This window comes from Etheostoma cragini, chromosome 8 (genome assembly GCF_013103735.1).
Source record: "Etheostoma cragini isolate CJK2018 chromosome 8, CSU_Ecrag_1.0, whole genome shotgun sequence".
NCBI classification, from domain to species: Eukaryota; Metazoa; Chordata; class Actinopteri; order Perciformes; family Percidae; genus Etheostoma; species Etheostoma cragini.
This window is the reverse complement of record NC_048414.1, coordinates 26,665,036-26,687,404: the sequence shown is the minus strand read 5'-3', so window position 1 is coordinate 26,687,404 and position 22,369 is coordinate 26,665,036. Positions and strand designations below refer to the sequence as shown.

The 22,369-nt window shown below is 43.1% G+C and overlaps 2 protein-coding genes and 1 long non-coding RNA gene across 10 annotated transcripts in view; 1 reads left to right on the top strand and 2 right to left on the bottom strand.

Moving 5' to 3' along the window:
* The window catches only part of LOC117949307, a 23,358-nt gene extending 22,808 nt beyond the window's left edge, over nucleotides 1-550 (bottom strand). The window contains exon 1 of the long non-coding RNA XR_004657668.1: nucleotides 338-550. This is a non-coding gene — a long non-coding RNA (uncharacterized LOC117949307). The remainder of the gene's footprint in view (nucleotides 1-337) is intronic.
* Nucleotides 1-21,081, top strand: part of mob2a (MOB kinase activator 2a) — a 71,116-nt gene extending 50,035 nt beyond the window's left edge. For 3 of the 4 annotated variants that reach the window (XM_034879444.1, XM_034879443.1, XM_034879442.1), the window contains exons 2-5: nucleotides 12,747-12,907; nucleotides 16,368-16,461; nucleotides 19,725-19,849; nucleotides 20,620-21,081. In XM_034879444.1, the coding sequence (XP_034735335.1) occupies nucleotides 12,747-12,907; nucleotides 16,368-16,461; nucleotides 19,725-19,849; nucleotides 20,620-20,939 (700 nt within the window). In that variant the 3' untranslated portion in view covers nucleotides 20,940-21,081. Of the gene's footprint in view, nucleotides 1-4,483; nucleotides 4,738-12,746; nucleotides 12,908-16,367; nucleotides 16,462-19,724; nucleotides 19,850-20,619 lie in introns of those variants that run through there. The other variant, XM_034879441.1, reaches the window with a different exon arrangement.
* Nucleotides 10,617-22,369, bottom strand: part of abcc8 (ATP-binding cassette, sub-family C (CFTR/MRP), member 8) — an 80,487-nt gene continuing 68,734 nt past the window's right edge. For all 5 annotated transcript variants that reach the window (XM_034879426.1, XM_034879428.1, XM_034879429.1 and 2 more), the window contains one exon: nucleotides 10,617-10,673. The gene's annotated coding sequence lies outside the window, so the exon portion shown is untranslated. The remainder of the gene's footprint in view (nucleotides 10,674-22,369) is intronic.

Here is a 22,369-nt window from a genome sequence, read left to right as displayed (position 1 = left end):
TGACACAATGCCACAAACCCCACTCCCATCCGGGGCCCGTTTCGGGACGGAGGTTTATCGAACTCTGAGTCTAACCCTGAACTCTGAGTTGATTTACCCTGAGATGGGAAACCGAATTTTGGTTGCGGAAAACTGGGAAACTTATTTGAGTTGGTTCAAACCAGTAAGAGGCAGTTCACTCAGAGTTAAGCACGTGCACCACCGCCGCAATAAAAAGGCAGCATGAATGGAGCCATGAGACTGCGATTCACCACGGCAACAACCACAAATGAATTAGTCGGCATACTTCATCCCTCTGGAACGGGAACTACTCACATACAGCAAGTTTAAAAGCAACACGGCTGCTGCTGCAAAATAGCGAGAATTGGTGTGGGAGAAAATTGGTGCTCAAGTCAATGCATAAGCTCTAATATAGGGTATTAATTTCATATTTAATCACAGGTAACATTATAATATTACCGGTGAAAACTGGAATGGTATTACACCTATAATTTAAATTAAGGTGCAATCCCGCGGGCGAACTACTACTAATCCCATTCTGAGGATGCCGCACCATTACAAACGGAATTATGATTTACAATCATTTCATTTTTAAATGCCTCTCACTGGTTTGTCTCCAGGGAATTCTACAAAAACGGTTGAACGCTTCAGACGGCTCTGCATTTGCAAAAAAAACAAAACCCAATGCAATGCAAAAAAACCTGCTGGGATGTAAAAGCATGTCCATGATCGGGTGATGTTGGTGTTATGAAGATGGATAATGTCCCTACATAACTGATTGACTGGGAAAAAAAATGATACCCTCAAATACGTAATCTGGAAATGGAAATACATTAGTCTTGCCTTAATATCATCTTCCAACGTATGGTTAACTCTCTGCGAAGTCGTAGCAAATGCCATGTTTTGAGAAAAAAGTTTCCTAGTCTGCTTAACACAGTACAATACACGTTATTTTATCCATGCAGATAACAAACAGCGCTAAAATGCGCCTGATACAGACTGAATGAATGAATGAATGAGTGAGTGAGAAAATGAGAGTGCTGCATCAGAGGGAGGAGGCTGAGAGACGAGAACCTGGTTACCAGGTTAGGTTCACAGGCTCAGTTACCATAGTAACTGACTCCGAGGATAAGTTACCTCTCTTTCTGAAACGGGCTGGAGTTACCCCCCTTCTTCTAAGGTTTAAATAACCTCCCTTTCTGAAAAGGAAAAGCCAGATTTTCATCTCATCTCAGGGTTAACAAACTCAGTTTTAACTAAACCTGCTTTCCGAAACGGACCCCTGGTCACGGACCCCCTTATCCCCACACCAACTCAGTCACCCACCTCCTTACACAAAGTCACTGAATAAGCTGCACTTCTTTGTGCATACACACACATACTCACACATATGGCATGCCCCCCCCCCCCCCCCCCCCTCTTTTCCACTGTTCTCTGTAGTCTTTGCAGGCCAATGCTATATTTAGCACCAGGGGAAAAAGTCAGTTCCCTGTTCTGTCTCAACCCCTTGAGCCCATCACTGGGCCCCTGGATAACCCAGCTCCACCCACCATACGCCAGTCGAACCCCTTTATGTGGTAAGAATGAGGGCAGTCAGTCATGTAGGATGCGAGTGCAGAGAAAGGCGCCTGTCAGACCCTCTTATCAACTTTTAGATCAGTTCTTTGGATCACATTTTGCCTCGGAGGGTCAAACAGTCTGCAGTAAATATGTTCCACTAGCATGTCTGCAGGCACTACACACACCTTTGCACACATAAATTACACATCCCCATACATGCATACACACATAAGCACAGTCCTCCCATAGAACACCTTCACAATCTCTTTTATCTTCCTCACTCGGCTACTGGAACCCACCCACATACAAGGAGTGCACATAGCTCCGCAGATCCCATAGATTAGTGTGTCTTTATTGTCTGGCCACGCCGCAGCAGCCAGCTGGTCCAGAATTTCTCACATCTGCAGCTCCACTGTGGCCCAACCAGTTTGGTGTGAGGGAGGCCGGAGAGGAAAAACAGATTTGTTGCCGAAGAGACAATGAGAAGGAGATGCAACTAAAACAAACAAAGAAAGGGAGGAGAAATGTGTGAAGAGGGCAATAGATGAGAGAGGACGTTGTGTTGAGAGGGGATGATTAGAGGGATGAAGGGCGAGGGGGGGGGGGGCGGTGCTGTAACTCTAGTTGAAATCTTCTCACGAGTCGCTCAACTCCCAATGTTTATTTCCTCTTTTTCATTTTGTACTGATCCACATCAGACTCTTCCAGTTTGACCATGATATGTAAAACCATGTAAGTGGAAGCTCAGAGGGGACCGTGCCTTTGCGGTGTTGGCTCCAAAACTGTGGAGTGATCTGCCTCTGCATGTTAAACACGCCTCTTCTTTGTCTGTTTTTAAATCACACCTTTAAACCCACCTCTTCTCTGTGGCCTTTGACACCTAGTAAGATGTCGATGTTTTACTGGTGTTATAATATGTTTCTTTTTGTATTTTTCTGTACAGTACTTTGGTCAACTTTGGTTGTTTTAAGGTGCTAAACAGTTAAAGTTGGATTGGATAATATGAAGCTTCTAAAACTTGTTACAAACAATTCCCTCGCCCAACAGACACAGAAACCTTCCTAGATATTCCTATGAATCTGCCTTTGGCTTTCAAACCGGCTTTGTTTGAAACCCTCACCGGTTCCTCAGCTTTGACGTGTTTGAACATGTCAGGACCGCCGCCCGCCAGTTCAGAATCAACAGGAGGAATGTCGCACACTTTACCTTAACCCTGTTGTCCTCCGGTCATATTTGACCCACTGTCAAAAAGTTTCTGTATCAAAAATGTGGCTTTTCTTTCTACCACATTGTTAAATAACTAATCAGTTCACTACTTTAATTGAATCTGGGTGTTTTAGTCAATTTCATAGCATTCGAAGAAAAACAATAGATGTAAAAACTTTGAAAAAGTGACAAAGGTCAAAGTGAATAAAAGTTTAAAAAGTGATTAAAAGTGACCAAAGCAACAAAAAGTTGAAACCACCACAACAACAACACAACACGCTGGTGAATTCGCATCATTAGGGGCCATCTCTCCAGGATTTTTGCGGCCCAAAATGCCTAATTTGCCTAATTCACGGGAGAGTTGTAAAAAAAAAAAAAAGAATAATAATTATTACTATTAATGAATAACTCTGGGCTAAGATTTCCTATGGAACCTTACCAACAAGGCTCAGGATGCTGCAAATGTTGGTAGAATATGAAAATGGCTGGTGGATTTAAGACAAGAAATAATTTATTGAATGAATCGAATCTTAACATATCTGTCACTGTCATTGACTTGTTGATCTTTACATTGTTCATTTCCTATCCTGGACCGGGACACATTCATACAGTTTTATTGGACTATAACTTATCATTGCACTTACAATAATGAGCGTAGTTATCCTCAATTTAGGTCATCCTGTACGTCTCATCTCCGGTTTTTCCTGCATCCACGTGTGTGTTTTTGTGTGTGTGCGCGCCTATCAGTTGCGGGGGGAACTGAGGAGCCCCTCCCGCTGCAGAGAGCCAATAGGATTGAAACAGCAGCCGCTGTTTTACCATTGATGTTAAAATGTGTACGGGTTGGCGGGACGGTCTGACATGTTTTGCACGGCCTTTCGCTGTCCGTTTTGTTGGTTAGTGCCTCTCTACGTAACGCGTTGCTCCTATGGCGCCATTTTGATGCTCACAAGCCATCACCCACCGTTAGCATCCCATTGACTGCGATTCATTTCGATGTCACTTTGACAGCGAATTACTTTACATCTGAAGCGTTTGAAGACTCTCTTTGTCCGTAATTGCAATGTATAAAAGGCTCCATTATCTTGTATCTCACGTTTTGGCCCTGTAGCCAACATTTTTGTAAAAATAGTCGAACAATTGTGTCATAACCACGCGGAGCAGGAATTACCGAACCGTACAGGAGAAGCTCTCCCGCATTTTGGACTTAGATTAGCTGTTTAGGTTTAATTTCTAATGTTAACTAGCGTGTTAGATAGCAGTAATTAGCCTGTGCCTATTTAGGCTAAGCAAATGAGTTTGCTCGTATTCCTAATGTGCATTTATAGTGACAAAATACTTATTATATTTGTTAAGAAACCCTCTTGGGTCCAAAGCTTATTTCTGGGGCAGTTTATCAACTAATACATTACAAATTATGTCTACTAGGTCTTTGGCCTGCTAAGAATATTGACTGACTTTTATTGTCATTGTAAAAGTCATGTTTGTGGAAACAGTTTTCTATGGCAGGCATATAAAATGTAGCAACACCTTTTTTATTTTCATTATAATCCACAGTTACTACCTGACCACCTGTTGCTACATTGTAACTACACCTCAGGGAGATGCATGAACAATGTCCACATGGCCAGACTTTGACGTCAACACGGCCCCGCCCACCGAGCCCTCTCCTCTTCGCTGATTCGCCAACAGGGGAAGGGGAGGAGGGCCTTCTCCAAACTTGACAAAGTTGTATTCTATTTGCTGTGTAGTTAGGTCAAAAGCCTCAGATAGCTCGAACCCCGGTGTGATTTTGGTCAGAATACAATAACTTGAAGAGGAGATAACCTGACATCATATCTCTATGTTTTGAATTATGGTCGGAGATTATTGCTCCTTTTCTGGAGATAAGAAGGACATGCACTCTCAGAGAAACTCCAAAAACGGACTAAGTTGCAAAATGGTGCTCCAGGCAGTCGGAAAAGTACTAAGGTAAAACTCCGTGCTTGTTATAACTTGGCTACGTGCCGTCTGCTAATAACTTCGGAGTCAAGTCTGTAGCCTGCTGTTAATATGACATTTTTACATATTTTTATGAAGCCTGTGTGGACCGAGAGAGCCGTATTGTCCGAGTAAATAACGTTTTACTTTAAGTTAATATGTCGTATAATGCTGCTTTCTCCGCCGAAGCCAGAAACCTTGTTTACTGTATCTTTTCCGCCGTCGTATATCACCTTTAGCCATTTTGTTACAATGTTCCAGACGGCCAGTGGCTTTGACAGAGATTGTAAACGGAAACCCCAACGCTTACTTCGTATCCCGCGTGTCAGTGAGACCTATTGAAGAAGTCGGCAGCTTTTGTTTCAAATCTGCTTTTATTATGCCTCCTATATCTCAACCTGAAAGACGAGTCGCTGTCTCCGCTCAGCGGTTATTCCAGAAGTATTTGAGACCCTCTGGTTCCGGGGTTCGCAGCACTTTACCAGCCGGAGGTGGAACGGGACGTGGAGCCTGAACGCCTCATTCCTCATCCTGCAGCTCTCACTAACAAGACTCAACAAGAGCATGAGAAATGTGACACTGCCCCCTTATATAGTCTTAATAAATCATTTAAGATGCCTCTTAACTTTTTTAGCATAGACAACCTAAAAAAGAAATTCTTTTCTTCTTTGATAACTAGCTCATATGTTCAGGGTTAAGTATAGCAAGCCTATTATTCATAATTAAATCCTATCTGGAAGCATTTAGCTTGTTTGAGCTTAATGGAAAGTATTTAACCTATATTTTAATGTATAGAAATTAGGGCTGGGCAATATATTGATATTAAATCAACATTGATACATGAGGCTAGATATTGTCTTACATTTTGAACATTGTAATATTGTGATATGACAAAAGTTTCTGGTTTTAATGGCTGCATTACAGTAAAGTGAGGTCATTTGATGAACTTACCAGATTTTTATTATTTGCCTTTACCCACATATCCACATTATTGGGGATTTATTTCACAAAAATCTCATTGGGTCAATGTTCTGCGAAAGCACCAATTAGTCAATCCCACAATACCGATGTCCATGTATTTGGTAAAAAATATCATGTTACTTTATTTTCTCCATATCGCCCAGCTCTAATAGAAACTGCTGTGTAAATTATTACTTTAGCCGCCATCCAAAGGCCACAACGTGACTAAGCAGACCTAAAGAATTCATGACCCAAATAGAAGTATTAGCAGCGTGTTAGTGTGTCAAACAAAGCATAACAACTCCAGTCATTAGTGCTAATGGAGTCCATGCAATTTAAGAAGAAATACCCATGTCACCGCAGTTATGAGTAAGGCAAATATTTAACCCGGTTTTAAATGTGTATTTACCCAGTAGGTGTCATGTAAAGAAGACATGCAGTCATTATGAGTGTGTTCCTCCAGGGGACACTGCCTTGTTAATGCTTTTGTGGAAGTTTCCTTACAAGTCTGGGGACAGGTGTCTTTTCAAACGGCAGCCCAAAGGGCACATGCCTAAAACCTATTGTAGTCTGAGAAGATGCGGAGAGTGATAATAAGGAAGAATGTCCACCATCTTTTAACAGAATGTATCGCAGCAGAGTGTTATTGTACAGTATGTTGTTATGCTCGCTGAAAGACCTGTGACAGGTAGAGACACGATCTGCTGCTCCTATCTTTCTGGGAACTCAACGGCTTTACTTGTTAAAAGGAAAAAAAAGGCAGCTGACTAACAAGGAAACACACCGTTTAAGTGATTTGCCCGGGAGGGATGAGAGGGGTTTTTCCCTAATTCTCTTCTTGAGGAAAAGAAATGAACAAAAAAAACGTAATCAAAGTTAGAAAGGATGCACATAGTTTATAGTTTAATGAGAGGGGGGGAGGCTGTTTATAGCTCCACGTTCAACCTTCCTCTTCCAGTGAATGGATAAACGACCTTGGCTTGGATGCAGGTATAAATACTTTCTTGGAAAAGATAGCTACAACAGTTTTAAAACGTCCATGCCCCTGAGAGGAAATATATAGCCTTGTGTACGTTGAACCAATTTTCAGAATTGTCTGTTTCTTTCAAATTGAGGAAAGAAAATCGACACTCCAAATGTACTCACACACGTCCTCTCTTTGTTTTACCATTTGATTCACTAACCATTCAGATCAAGTGATCGGATTGACAGTCGGTAGAGAACTCTCATCCACGCCAATCACTTCCCTTTGTTGTTTTTTTTTATTTTTTTTTATTTGCCAATCATTGTTGATTTGATTTGTGACAAATCAATGTCAGAGCTAACCTTCTCCCAACAAGCTTACATTTTTCAAGCGCTTAGCCAGCAGCTCGGTCTTACCTCAACCCAAAAAACCCTTTCCTGTCGTGCGTTGTGATGTTGATGAGGCTCCATTATAGTGCTGGCATGGGGTCCTTACATACTCTGCAGGCCTGAGAGCCACTGAATAGGATCCAGCACAGGAAGACAAGGGGAAGAGAGAGCTGTGTGTGTGTGTGTGTGTGTGTGTGTGTGCGCGCGCACACCCTAGCTACAATTTGAATTAACTAATTTACAGTGGTTGCTGATGCCCCTATTGATCCTGCTGATTAAGTAGTGGCAGGTGTCCCTTTTTTTGTTTTTCTATACTTCTACCAGAATGTATTTTCAGTGCCCTTTTAAAACCAAACGCACTTAGGCAACAACTTGATGGAGCAGTTACTCTGTAGACTTGAGCAAAACCTCCGAAGCAGGCCAGACAGCCCAGTTTGTAGAATGTCCGTCCTTATATAGAGGTGTCCTTCTCAGCCCAGCCGGCACGGGTTTGACTCCGACTTACGGCCCTTTGCTGCGTGTCATGCCTCCTCTCTCTCCCCTTTTATGTCGGCAGCTGTCCTGTCAAAAATAATGGCTGAAAATGCCCCAAAAATATATCGTTAAAAAAAAAGAAGTAACCTAGGCTCTTTTTGTGAATGTATCAGAGTCAAACTTTTGTTTAAATGCATAATTAGGACGGAAGCGCCACTTTTAAGATTTACTGTATTCTCGTTTGGGAGTGCTAGGGGGTACTACTATGTTCGCGACAAAATCACTATTTATAAAGCACTAAGAAGGCTCGAGACAACAAGCTCTATGGTGAGTTCCTGTGTAGAACCCTGGTGATACTTAGAGCAAAGTCTCATCTTGTCTCGGGCCTTCTTGTTGTTTTAAAAATAGTGATTTTGATGCTATTATAGTAGTACCCCTTGCTCTCCCATGCAAAAGGCATTTGATCCAAAAAACGAGAATACAGTAAATCTTAAAAGTGGCGCTTTCATCCTAAATATACTTTTAAGTGAATGTATGACTCGGGTACATTAACAAAGACCCTAGGTTGCATTCTGGCAAGAGTTACGCTTTAACTCGGGTCTCTCTTTAGCCCCATAATAGCTGCTGTGGTTTAGCTTTGGTGTGCTCAGACTGCCTGCTCTCCTCTGTTTGTGGTTTTTCGCGGAAAAGAGCCATTGAGTCCATTTAATTTGAATCTTAAAATAGATGAGGCCAGGCTTGGAGAAAACTGTTCCCTCTGCCTGAAGCTGCTCTTTTTACACATGGCAGAGTTCATTCACTCAGTTCTAGTCTTATCGGTTGATATTAGAGCGGTATCCTGTCGCTATTGAGGTTTTAGTTCAGGTTTTTCCCAAACCCTAAACACAATGAACCCCACAATCAGTTGACAACGCAGGAAACAACTTCCTGACGCGCGATTGATTCTTACTCTGATCCATCAGGTATTTGAAGGTCAGCTCAGTCAGAAGTGTTTGATTTCTCTTGGTAGAAGACCTCTGATTGTTGTCTGTGGTGCTTGTTATCTCTCATATCCTTATCATAGACACAATGGCTGTTTTGTAGTAAAATAATACTGTATTGACAAGGAAAGTACCTTTGCACCTTGGAGCGTTGCATTACATGTCATTTGGCTGACTCTTTTATCCAAAGCGACTTACAATTGCTGTATATGTCAGAGGTTGCACGCCGCTGGAACAACTATGGGTGAAGGGTCTTGCTCAGGGGGACATTGATTGTATCGCAGTGGGAATCAAACCTGGGTCTTCCACACCAAAGGCATGGGTCATATGCACTGCGCCATCACCACCATCACAAGTCTCTTTTTGTTCCAGAGAGATAACAAAAATGTCCGGCATTGAGATGTTTTCAGTCATCTATATCCCTGCAAAAAAATGAAAATGTTCTCTGAAATGAAGCAACATTTTGCCTCCCCGTAATGGGTATTTTTTCTCTGTCAGTGTTGGATGGTTGCTCGTGCTGTTCACCCTCACACATTGCACGGACTACATCCATATGCCAATAGTTGGATTCCTCTGTGATTCAGATGGCCAATTCAAGCACAAATAGTGTCCATATAGAGTTTGGCATGAGCCGTAGACTGAGGGGGACAGTTGTGACATTACATGGGACCCAAGGCTTCTGGTTTTTTATAAGTATGCAAAAAGCAAGTCTGCATGGTCTGAAGTTTTTCCTCTTTTTTTTGTGTGTGTGTGTTAGTTCTGGACGATATTGGAAAAACACTGACATGGCGAAAGAAAGTAATTTTTAAGACATAAATAGCTCTATTTGGAAATAAGTCATTCTTGACTACTGCGGTGATTTTGTAGGGGAGTGCATCTACATAGAAGATGAAAATGAAAAGAATCTTTTGTAATGTGAACCATTCTTTGTCGAACTTTGATGCTTTACAAACACCAAAGCATGTAAGCGCCGTAGCACATTGCCCACATGGCTACCTGTCTTAAAGGGGAGGGTCGGATGGTAATAATCCCGTGAAAGGAGAACGGTGAAAGTTAACTTTTCAATTAAGCAGCAAAAAAGGACAAGTCAACATCGCGCATGCACATTGCAATGTCGATTCTAAAACACAATATTGTTCTGTGTGTGTGTGTGTGTGTGTGTGTGTGTGTGTGTGTGTGTGTGTGTGTGTGTGTGTGTGTGTGTGTGTAGAGGGATCTTTAGTAGCAAATTGTAGTATTTTAGAGAAACACTTATCTAATTCTCCAAAGAATTACGCAAAGTTGATGTTTAAACCAAGTTGATTTAGTATTCAGCAAGCACATAGTCTGCAGACTGCGTGTGCACACACAGACTTGCGGGACACGCGTGTCTGCACAGACGCACTCTTTCAGACCAGACAGGACTCACTTCTTCTGAATCTTCTCGAGGTCTGGTGGGCGCAGGCAGCTGTTGTGACCAGCTGGGTTGGCCGTGAAAAGAGAGAAAGGGACTACAGCCAAAGACGTGTGTTGTGTGTTCATGAAATCACAGGTGTCTATGTGTGCAGCATAGTGTTAGTTTGGTTCTAGTGCCGTGGTACGGGAGGAAAGGTAGTGAGTGAAATCGGCAGGGGGTTGGGGGAGGTGGTGGGAAAAGTGAAAGGGGTAAGAGAGGCTAATAGAGTTGAACAGCTGTCGGCTCAGTCACTCCTAAACTCTGCAGCACTGACCTTTGTCTCACCCATTTATACAACCCAATTTCCTTCGGGTCTTTTAATTGCAGATAAACACCAACATCTCTGTCTTCCTGTTTCACGTCCTCCACCTCTGCGCACATGGTTTTCTCATGGGACTTTGTACATGCATGTTTTCATGAGTTTCACCAGGTTTTGGGAGTCTGTGTCAGAGACTGGTTCCTGTTGGTGCCAGGCAGGAGACATGTGCCTGTCCATGGCCTCTTTTGGCCTCCGCTCCTGCGTTTTGGCCTGCATGATCTGTTACTGATCTGGTGAGGGAGAAAGAGGCGTCTGCTGCCTTTTATGGCAAAGACTTGCCTAGGAGAACTGTACCAAGAACAGACAAATCTCTCTCTCTCTCTCTCTCTCTCTCTCTCTCTCTCTCTCTCTCTCTCTCTCTCTCTCTCTCTCTCTCTCTCTCTCTCTCTCTCTCTCTCTCTCTCTCAGGGGAGGAGTGCTGGCAGAAAGGAAGTTTTCTTTATCCGAAAATAAAGTAATGGCTCCAGAATTTCACCTCCCCTTACCACACAAATGTTAGCAAGAGGTGTAGGAGGCGTTTTTGTATGGAAAATGATGAAATTACAGAGGGAAGGAGACCGGAAATAACTCGGTGAAACAGAATGTTTTCACAAGTAAATGGGTGGGTGGGTGGGGGGGGACTGACTTGAACCTTTTACAGGAGCTGAGGTTTTTTTTTAGTTTTTTTTCAGAGGGGCTTAGCAGAGCCTTTGAAAAGTTGCGAGAGCTGACGGTGTCTGTGGATGAGGCTCCATCATCAGGAAAAGCTCTTTCACATGACGGAACATGTAGCTCACAGTGCAAAACCACACGGCCCGCATAAATCTGGATGTGCCCTCATTAACAGGAAGTTAATGAGGGCATTAACTTATTTTATGTCAGTTCTGATGGGGGAGAGGGAGGCAGACAAAGATAAGAATCGAAACAAGTGGTAAAACAGGCATTGGAAGGAGTCTTAAAACAAAGAACAGTAATTAAAATATGAGTCCGAGTAGAGGTCATAGAGTGAGCTAAATGGGAAGCTGATTTGACAGGATAATTGTCGGGAACAGGAAGATGTAGAGAAAGGGCAAGGATTGAACTGTGAGGCCTATTATTTTTTACCCTCAACAATAGGCTGTTGGGACAGCTAAGCCTGCAGCCATGAAGAGGAAAGAGCAGCAGATAGTCCTACAAGCCCAAAGAAAGACAAAAAAAAAAACAAAGGGGGGGGAGGACGAAAGAGCAGAGTAACTGGAGAGCAGAGGTGAAATAGAAAGTGGCCACTCATTAATAATTAGCCAGCAGTGTAATCTGCTGTGTCCTTGGTTTTTTAAATGAGGCAAAAACACACTCAGGAGCTGCCTGATAGGAAGAGCCAAATACCTTGAGGACTCATGACCCAACAAATGAGAACCCGAGCAGGGTCGTGTGTGTCCGTGAACGTAATTGTGCGCAAGTGTCAGTCCTTCGGTTCTACGTTTTCACTGTTTATTTGTCTCACTCATGTATCAAGCCTTTCAACCCTTGACCCCCCGATTGCACTGCTTCCACTGATACAGACAGGGGCAGGGGCTAGGGAGGAGAGGTTACAGCCCTGGAAGGGCAGGAAGAGTGTGATATGACATCCCTGTGCTGAAACTAACAGTGGAAGTACAAGGCGCTGGGGACGGCTGTCTTTGTGGATGCTATAGACTTAACATCATGTCGGAGGTCGGAGTTAGGGGTCAGGTACAGCAACAGAGGACTCTTTGTTTCGTCTGTTTTAAGTTGCTGTGAATTCAGTTTTGGGAAAGCCACACAAGGTTTGTCTTTTGCAAGTTGTTGCTGTGATTTGTGTGAGTTATGAGATACAGTATTAGTGTTTTATAGATCTCTGGTCCTGAGCTTACACTATTGTATTGACGCGAGTAGCTTTTTTCCCATTTACAGTGAATTTAGTGCATAACAAATAACCTGTGCTGACCTGTTGTCATTTAAAATGTTCAAGACTTGAAATTTGAGACATTTCTTAATGTAGTGTTCATTTAAACAGTAAATGTACCATTTGTGTTAGAGCTGGGTAATATATCAATAATCTGTCAACATTATGATATTAGACTAGATATTGTCTTAGATTTTGGATATCGTAATATGTGTGGCCTGTGTTGTCTTTTCCTGGTTTTTAAGGCTAAATTAAAGTAAAGTGATGTCATTTTCTGAACTTATCAGACTGTTAGCTGTTCTAATATTTGCTTTTACCCACTTAGTCAATATATCCACATTACTGAAGATTATTTATCAAAAGTCTCATTGTGTCAATATTTTGTGAAAGCACCAATAGTCAACACTACAATATTGTTGTGGTATTGATTTTGAGGTATATCATTATATTTGATTTTCTCCATGTCGCCCAGCCCTAATTTGCGTCACTCTTAGACACTTTTGAAACCGGGCTTTGTACTTTCCTTTGTCTTTATTGTATTGCCGGAATGAAGTCCTTTGCAGCTCCTTGACCTATCTTCTTTCTTCTGCATTGCAGGAAGTCGAAGACAAAGCCAAATGGAAAGAAGCCTCCTGCAGAAGAGAAGAAGCAGTACTTGGAGCTGGAGTACACAAAAATCCGTGTTGTGGACTTTGACCTCAAGGAGCTGGTGGTGCTTCCCAGAGAGATAGACCTCAACGAATGGCTAGCCAGCAACAGTAAGTCACTATGGTTACAGTCAGTGATCGAACATATGAAACGTAGAGAAGCTCAGAAGAGTCCAACACCTAGCTCAGGATGAACAGAAAACACTGCTGTAGCTACTAAGCCTGTGAACAATTTAAAGAAGAAGTTTCGTTCAGTTCAATACGTAGCTTTGTTGTTTGTTAATTTGGAGTGTTGTCAGTACAATCATGTCACCTACACCGTGTTATCCTCCTGCTAGCGTTAGCACCCAGGACGCTGGAACAGGGCAAACTTTAAATATGCTTTTAGTAGAGACCAACCGATGAAGAATTTTTAAGGCTCTAGTTTTTAGCCTCTTAACATGTTCGAAATGTCATTACAAATATTTATCAATTTAATGATTAATTAAGGTAGTGTCTCCAAACTTACCTCAATTGGAACTTTTCTTCTGCTACTTGTGCTACAGCACTTACTTTTAAAAAGTAAGCATATGCTTATTTTTGAAAATATTTTTGGACCTCTTTTCTGTGTTGTAGTTTGTAGACGGCCGCTAAGTCTCATCACGGAACTATACACAGCTGAATTAGCAACTTTGATGCATTTCTTTCACATCTACTGCAGTTAGATTCACTGTGTTCACTTTTAATAACATTTCAACAGTCTTAAGAGGCTAAAAGCATGTTGCCCTGTTTCAGCGTCCTGGGTGCTAACGCTAGCAGGAGGATAACACGGTATAGGCAGCAACAACAGAGCTACGTGTTGAAACTGACGAACTCCTCTTTTTAACATTAACATGGTCAATTGGGAAGGGGCCTATTGTCTTATTTATCGCATTCAATTTCTTAAGTCAATGTCAGTGTTTCCTTAGCCTGAGGTCATACTCAGATTGTAGTCAGAATATCTAATATTTCATATATAGAGTCTGATTCTGAAGAAGACTGTTCTAAAAAAGAGACCAATATCTTCTATAACAGAGGCGATGGCGGAATCTCCACATCTCAGTTCTCCAGCAGCAGCCGCCTTTGTTGTAAACAAATTTATTGCAAGTACTCTTTGGTGACGTGGTTGAGTCCGTTACTTTTGATCATCTGTCCATCAGCGTATAAAACCCTCCCTGACGATCTGATTGGTCCAAACAGCTCTGTTTGGAGCATAGTTGCTCCACAACGGATCAAGTCCAGACGCGACTTCCCAACCTCAAATGTTGTGGGCGGCGATAAGCTCGGCTGGCATCCAGGCCAACGTTTGCGCGACTGATTTTAAAACTTTCCTCAAGGGTTTGGAATGGTTTTTCTCACTCGGTAGGCACTTATCTGGAGGTGTGGAGATGTTCCAATGGAGCTGCAGCTCTGACCGAGCCACGCTCTTAACATGATCCAGGCCTGACACGTCCCAATAACACCCCACACCGCTCCTTTAAACACCATTCTTTATTGCCAGCTTCAGTGCGGTGTTTCAGCTCATATTGACATTTATAGTCGTCGTCATGAGCATAATTTCGGGGGTTTACCGAACTCCCTGCAGCCTGGCTGCTTCATCTGCCTTATAACACTCGTCGTTTGTCTGTCTCTTGGACTTTGTTTTGGTTGCGTATCCAAAGCAGGTGCTCGCAAGGGGATGGAACAAGCATTCTTGCCTTTTAATTTTAGACTGGTACAACTTTGTTATATAAAAACCTGGGAGAGCAATAAAACCTATTTTATACAGAAAGTAGTAGCGTTTGTGATGTAGTTGGCTTGTAAAATTAAATGAGTTATTTAAAAAAAAAAAAAGTGTAACAATTACCGGTGCAGGTCTAGTGGCTACCTAATTAAGCAGGAAAAGATGGGGTGGGTACTGTCTGGTTCCCGTGGGATGGTGACCTTTTAATTTGTGTCTATTGGTTCTTTCGTTCCATATGGAAAGAGAAATAACCGTGAAATTCATTTCACACGGCGCAGCCATTTCTGCTCAAACATACCTGGACAGAAAACCACAGACCTGTTTTCCCAAATTGGAGCCAGATCAGTAGAGCTACTGTACTGCGTGAGAGGTTCAGTGCAGAAGCCTCTATTATTACTTCAATTATTATCTTGCCCACGGTGTTCAGGCCTCCCAACAGCCTCAACATGAGATAATCATTTTGGGACAGAGTTAGCAACAACAAACGTTCACTAGAACAAGTGGAAATGTAAAGGAAGTATAACCCAAAATCAGATATTGGGTCGACTTCACTTTATAGTTGATTATCCGCCACATTTAAGCCTCTTAAATTGCAGGTTAAACAGAGTGCGGCTCATACCACTGTACCCCTCTGCATGTAATTGACTTTTTTTTTAAATCAACTAACTGTTAATGTTTTATTAGATTGTCAATTTATTAAATACCTTTTATGAACTACTTTCAACTAGTACTTATGGATGGTTATGTTGACTCAGTTCTAACAAAAGCGAAGTGCAAAAATGAATGAAAACACTATGTTCCCCAATGTGTTGCAAGCTTTTAAGTAAATTAAGAATTGTTTGCAAAGAAAGACATACAGTTTTAAGTGTCACCATACCAGAAGTTTGCATAATGTCAAACATACAAAACAAATGAGTTAGACTGAGAGAGTTGTGTAGGAAGAAATACCTGTTTCAGTGACTGGAGCAACAACTTTTGCCAAAGCTGCCGCCTCGCATTACTTCGTTATTGTTTGAGGCTCCCACGCTGTTGAAGAACATGATGGATTAGTGTGTGCATGTCCCTTTGATCACAGTGACAGATGCATTACAGTACTGTAGGTATGACATTATCATCCTTTGGAAAATGTGACATGACCCACACAGTAATAGTCTTTTTATGTTTTGGTAGTATTTTGGTTGTTCATATCCTTCTGGCGTGGAAAAGGTTTTCGGGTATGCTCTCAATGATTTTAAAGGTTCCACGGCATGAAGATTTCACTTTGAGTTTTTTAAAACATTAATATGAGTTCCCCCAGCCTGCCCCAGTAGTTAGAAATGGGGATAGGTGTGAACTGAGTCCTGGGTATCATGCTCTGCTTTTGAGAAAATGAAAGCTCAGATGGGCCGATCGGGAATCTTGCTCCTTATGAGGTCATAAGGGGCAAGGTTACCTCCTCTTTCTCTGCTTCGCCCGCCCAGAAAATTTGGTCCATCCATGAGAGAGAGACATCCTAGCTTCCAATCAGGCGAAGTGGCAGTTGGTCAAGACCACATCCTCACCCTCCACCTTGCCCCCCTCCCCCTCCTCAAAAGCTACAGACTCAGAAATGGTCCATACTAAGGAAAGCTCATTGTGGGACTGGCTCCAGTGGCTGTAATTCTGCACCAGTGAATTAGGGGACCACTACGGCCTATATACAAGAGACTTCAGATACAGTATTAGGGGACCACTAAGGTGTATATATTAAAGCATCCAAAGAGCACCATGTCACGGAACCTTTAATTCTTTGTTGCAGATGACAAACACTGATTTGCATCCTCTGAAATCTCTCTGTTGTCTTTGCCACAGCGACGACATTCTTCAATCTTATCAACCTGCAGTACAGCACCATCTCAGAGTTCTGCACTGGGGACACCTGTCAAGCCATGACAGCCTGCAACACGTAAGTTATCTCCACCGCTTATGGTTTATTCATCGCTCGCTTGCCGAGGCCCATTGGTTTATTTATCAGAAATTGGTTAATTCACTACACAAACAGTTCTTGGGCTGTTATACACTGTAAATGTACATTGTGTCTCAATGCTTGCTGTGTCTGCATATTTTATTATGAAGGTTATAAGGACATTTTCCAAGCCTTAGAACTTTAGTCTGCAGTGAGACTTTAGCAGTCTTGTTACGACAAATCAAGTAGGGTTTTTAATACCTAATTCCCTCTTTTTCTTCCCATCCATAGCCACACAAAGGTGTGTTTATTATTAGTTTTTCAGGCTGTTTTTACTGTAAAACTCCAGGACAAAATACTTTTACGTTTACTGGTCAGGGAATTGTAATATTCCACTCCCCCTACTCAATCATAATGTCATTATTAAAGAAGAACATCCAGACATCCAATATCCTGGATCTGTCCGAGGTTTCTCCCTAAAAGGAAGTTTTTCCTCGCCACTGTCGCACTAAAGTCTTGCTCTTGGAGATTTACTGGAATTGTTGAGTCTTTATAAATTTATAGAGTGATCTAGACCTACTCTATCTGTTAAGTGTCTTCAGATAACTCTTGTTATGGTTGAGACTATAACTAAAATGGAATTGAAAAAGTTGAATTGAATATTTAGAGGTTAATAAAAGACTGAACCCCAGAGTTCAGAAACGGCAAAGAATCGCGTTTTGTCAAATCTAGTAGGTGAATTTTATTTTACACAAAATGGGCAGACGTGTCTCGACAATTTCTGTTGTTGTTGACCTCGGGGACCACAATCGGTCTCAAACACATCCTGTGCTGCATATTATTAAAAAAAATAAATCACTTTTCTGGGATTTGGGGTGTTATTTTATGTCTCTGGTGCTTCCACACGCATACAAACTTGTGAAAAAAACTATAGGTCTCTGGGTGAGCTGTTAAAAATCTGCACAGCTTTCTACGTCACTAGCCGAGACGAGGTGGCTAACCGCAGCATGCTAGCATGTCAGCTCGTTGTCAACGGCAAAACACACACTAGTTGACCATAATCTCCAAAAGAACTACTTCCATGTCCCTGTTCTGCAAGTATTCCACAAGTGGCCAATTCATCAAAAATAAAAAAGTGATTAACTGCTACTGCAGGGCATACCTGTGCAGTAGTTAATGTTAGACGATAATCATAATGATAATCATAACATGGAGGCATATTAATGGCGTGTTAACACAGGGGAGGTGACTATCTGCAAGCAGTTATCTAACTAGTTTGCCCTGTCAGGGCGGATTGCCTTTTTAATGTGAGCTCTTGCCTTTGGACAGAGTCCGACTTTCCCCCGGTTACACTGAAGACTGGAACAACCGGATTACCCACAACACTCACTACACAGCTTTTAACATATTAGAAGTGTGCTCACTGACGTACTCACCCTGGATAGATTAGGAGACCGTGACTTTAATGACAAACAACTCAACTACTGAGACATGTCACATGCAGTATGTGACAGACAAACGTGTCACTAGTTAACCTCTCAGTCAACAGTGGATCTTTCCACTGCGGTCTCCTTAAGCTGCTAGTAGCCCACACCTTGAGAAAAATGCGCTTCTTCTGTGGGATTAGAAGAGTTGAGAGAGCAGGGCAGATGAACATGTATTTGTTTGCACTGTTTATTGACATGGGGAAAACCGAGGCAATGTCCTGAAAACACACAGAGCCCTTTTAGTTTGTGAGCTCCATTCTGGATTCAACCAAAATGTCTAATGTATTTCTTCTTTTTTTTTACGTAAACCCTTACTGTCAGAGCCCACCATTTAGGACTGTACCTTCCCCACTGCCCGGCACCACACCCTTTCCTGCCCATGCAGGACCTGGCACCCGCGCCCCCTCTGTGGTGAAAACTGACTGAGCCCCAGTCGCAGCAGCGTCAGTGCCCTTGGCCCAAGGCAGAACTCAGCACTATTTTTGGAAGAAAATGTTTCCATGAGCTATGAAGGAACGGAACCATTTGGAAGCTATTTAGACCATTTTGGGGGGGGGGGGGGTTGAGAGGTGTGTGTGTGTGTGTGTGTGTGTGTGCGTGCGTGCACTGTATACATAAAGAAAAAAGTAAAATACCGCAGCTATGAGCCCAATTCATCCCGTTCCAAAACAATTATCAACAAAAGGGACACAAAAATAAGTTTTTGTTTTTCAAATTAAGTGTTGCGTATATTACAAAGAAGTTGTAAAAAATGCCTATTTAATAAAACCCTCCCTCTCCCCGAGCCGCGTGTTGATTAGCAGAAAGTCAGCGGCCGGTGTCCTGTCTGTGGCTCTAGGTTCTTCATGCCTGGCTGGGTCTGTCGCGCTGGAGAAGCCATGTTTGTAGTTTAGTCAGTGTCTCACATAAACCCAGTCTGATCCTGCGTGAGGGGGTTTCATTGTAAGAGTCTGGTCTGGGGCTGTGGTCAGTAGGTCCCCTCCTGCAGGGTCAGTTATGTAGACACTTTACATTCCTCCGGGTTTATGTGGGTCTGCCTCCCAGACCCTGCTTACACCTGCATGCACATTTCTTTTCACCGTTTTCGTCCAGCTTATTAATTAACCTTCCTGCCTCGCTGATCAATCCGCTGGCCTTTAGTCTCCGTGGTTACCCTTCCTGTTTCACTGCCTCCTCCCTGGTTAGCTCCTTTATCTATTTCAAAGGTGCTGGCTGACCTGCTAGCGTGACTAGCTCTGACCTGCTGTCTGACATTTGTTAACTCCGATCCGCCTGCCTGCAACATAGCTGTCTGTTCGTCCCCCCCCCCCCCTCCGGAAACGTTTGATCAGCAGCGGGACTGAGAGACAGGGCGGGGGTGGATCAGTGTCAGGGAATTTGGCCCAATCAGGAAATGAAAGCTCCGGGGCACGGAGTACAGAAAGTCGACTGGAATGAATACCCGCAAATGTGATATCTGGATAGGGATGTGTGTGTCACAGGAGCGTTTGGTCATTCTAAACCGTGTCATCCAGAAAGGGAGGGGCTTCACTGGAAGTGTAGGTTTTTACGTAACTGGGCCAGGTGATGAAATATTGGCCAATCCTATTGCTTCCTGCTTCGATGAATAATTTGACCGTTCACAAAGAAGTACAGACTTCTTGTTGTAATAAATTAAAAGTCAGCCCACAGTTGTGGAATAGCATCTTCTTTCCTCAATGACTCCTAACTATCAGTAGAACTATTATGCAAGGCACGTGTGACAACTGAGATACCATGTTTTCTTTCTCTCTGCAGAATATACTACTGGTATGACGAGAGGGGGAAGAAGACGAAGTGCACTGCTCCACAATATGTTGATTTCGTAATGAGTCTCTGTCAGAAACTGGTCACAGACGAGGAAATCTTTCCTACAAAATACGGTGAGTGGTCTCCCTCTGAAGGGGTCCTTCCTCTGAGACGTTACTGGTGTTGTGCTGCTGCCCCCTGCTGCTCCAGACGAGTGCTAAAATTAGTTAGGGGTCACGTCTTACAATTATTTTGCTATCAGTTTTTCTCCTGATTAATTTCTCGATTATTCATTTGGTTGTATTATCAAAAACATAATAAAAGGTGCTTATTACAAGAGAGCAACTAAAGATATTGTGAGTGTTTAGCAACTAATCCATTTATCAACTAGGGATTTGACCTCTAATTCCATTCAATAGGCCGGGGGTTGGACTTTTAATCCTTAAAATGATATGACTGGTGACATGTACTCTATGTTCCTATTGTCAACACATTTCATAAAAAGCAGACCGCATTCCTATGTGCCGTAGGAATATTTTTCCATGTATTTTTCCATCGTATTATAAACATCAATGAGCTAAACTCAGTGACATTATTTATGGCCAGGAACATGTCACTGTGGTTTATGTTGAGTTGATTGAATAATCTGCCCGGCTGCCATTAGAAGCACCGATTACTTAATACTTATTTTTATGAAACAATATATTTCTGACCAGTCTTAAAAAGACCAAATAGGCTTGAGGCTGAGTGTAGAGTTGTACAGAAAGTATTTAGAGACAGACCTATAGAGCAACCTCAGCCGTGTCCTCTAAACCCCCCTCCCCCCCACTGACTATTACTGACTATCACTGAGCCTAATCCAGTCTCTCCTGTCTGGTTTTGTTTTTTTTCCTTCTCTCTTCAGGCAAAGAGTTCCCCAACTCTTTTGAGTCCTTGGTAAAGAAGATCTGCCGGTACCTGTTCCACGTGCTGGCTCACCTCTACTGGGCGCACTTTAAAGAGACCGTGGCTCTGGACCTGCAGGGCCACTTGAACACTCTGTATGCACATTTCATCGTTTTCGTAAGGGAATTCAGCCTGGTCGACTCCAAGGAGACCTGTATCATGGACGACCTGTCCGAAGTCCTTTGCGCCCCTGTCCCGCCACCCGCGCCCACCCCAGCACCTTCTGCCCCAGCCTCAGCGCCCTCCCCTTCTTCACAAAACCACGTGACGGAGAGATGAGCGGGTCGGCTATGAGACAGCAGCCCCGGGGGTGATAGAAGATAAGATAGAGCGAAGGAAAGATAGCCTGGCCCCCTTCCTCGGTGCCAGCAGGACTCACAGACCTTCCACCACCCTTATATTTCGCTACGGCACCAACCAACAAGCCGGAAGGAAGGGGGGGAAGGGGGGGGAGGGTTTTTCTGGGGGGGTGGGGTGGGGGAGGGGGGGTTCGGGGTGGCGGAGAGGGATTTGTCACGCCAGCAGGAATTGGCGTGAGCATTCCTCCCAGGGGCAAATCCTCTCCTCTCTGCAATTTAAAAGTAGGAACAAAAAAGTATGTGTATGTTTTATTTTTGGTTTAATTTCACTTTTGTTGAAGTTTTATTAAGTTTTTATTTTTTGTTGTTGGGCCGGGGGGGTGCAGTGTGTCCTTCACCTCCCTCTGTCCTCTGCCTAACATACAGTACAGGAAGGGGGCTCTGCTTTGCTTCAACCTACTATTGTACAGTGTTGTTAATGTGTGGAGGAGAAGCGGGCTCGTCCTGCAGCCGTACGGCCACTACGCTGGCCAGTAGGGAGCCACGTTACTGCCATGACGGGGCAATGCTAGCCAATCACTGTTTGGGTTGTTTATGCGGGGGGGGGGGGGGGGGGGGGGTTAAAGCGCGTCCTACTCAGGACCTGAGAGAACACGTCACTGCTGCCAGAGAGACGTTGCTCTCTAATTTTCCATTCTCTGTCCCTTGTTCAGCGGACTGCTCAGTCCTTCATACGACCGATGCTAATCGTGTTTAACTACATAACGTACCCCTAACAAACGTGTCCTAGCGCCGACCTGTAGAAGGCAGAAACCTGAAGAGAACGCCACAAACGCAAGGAGACGGAGAAGAAAAATCAAAAGATTGTATTTAAGGTATTTAATCTGATCAGAGTTGATACTTTGAGGCAGACTGGTGCCCACGTGAGGCTGAATCTGTGTTGTTTGCCGGTGTTCTGCACAGCAGCAGCCCCCTGCACCACCACCACCACCACCACCCACCGCAGCACTGAAGGACAAAGACATGAGGTAATGTCTGCAGGCCCAGAGAGGCAGTGACGGAGACAGGAAGAGGGCTGGGAGTAGACGGTGTGGACCTGCTCACTCAGTGCAAAACTAAAAATCTCCACTTCTGGTTTGTTTTTACCGGTCCCCATAAGATTTCCTTTTTTTCTCAATTTTTTTTCTTTTTTTTTTTTAAAGATTATCAGAGGAAAATTTGCTCAGAAATAACAATACTGGTATCATTACACATGTATAGAAAATGCAGTCTGCTCGGACTGTACAAAGAATCGCAAGGGGGGTTCTGTCAGACAGCCTCTTTGTGGAGGAGGATTGGGTTTATAATTCTCCTTTTTTAATTTATTTTTAAATTTTTTTTGCAGGGTTCTTCAGTTCTGGCTCTCGTTTT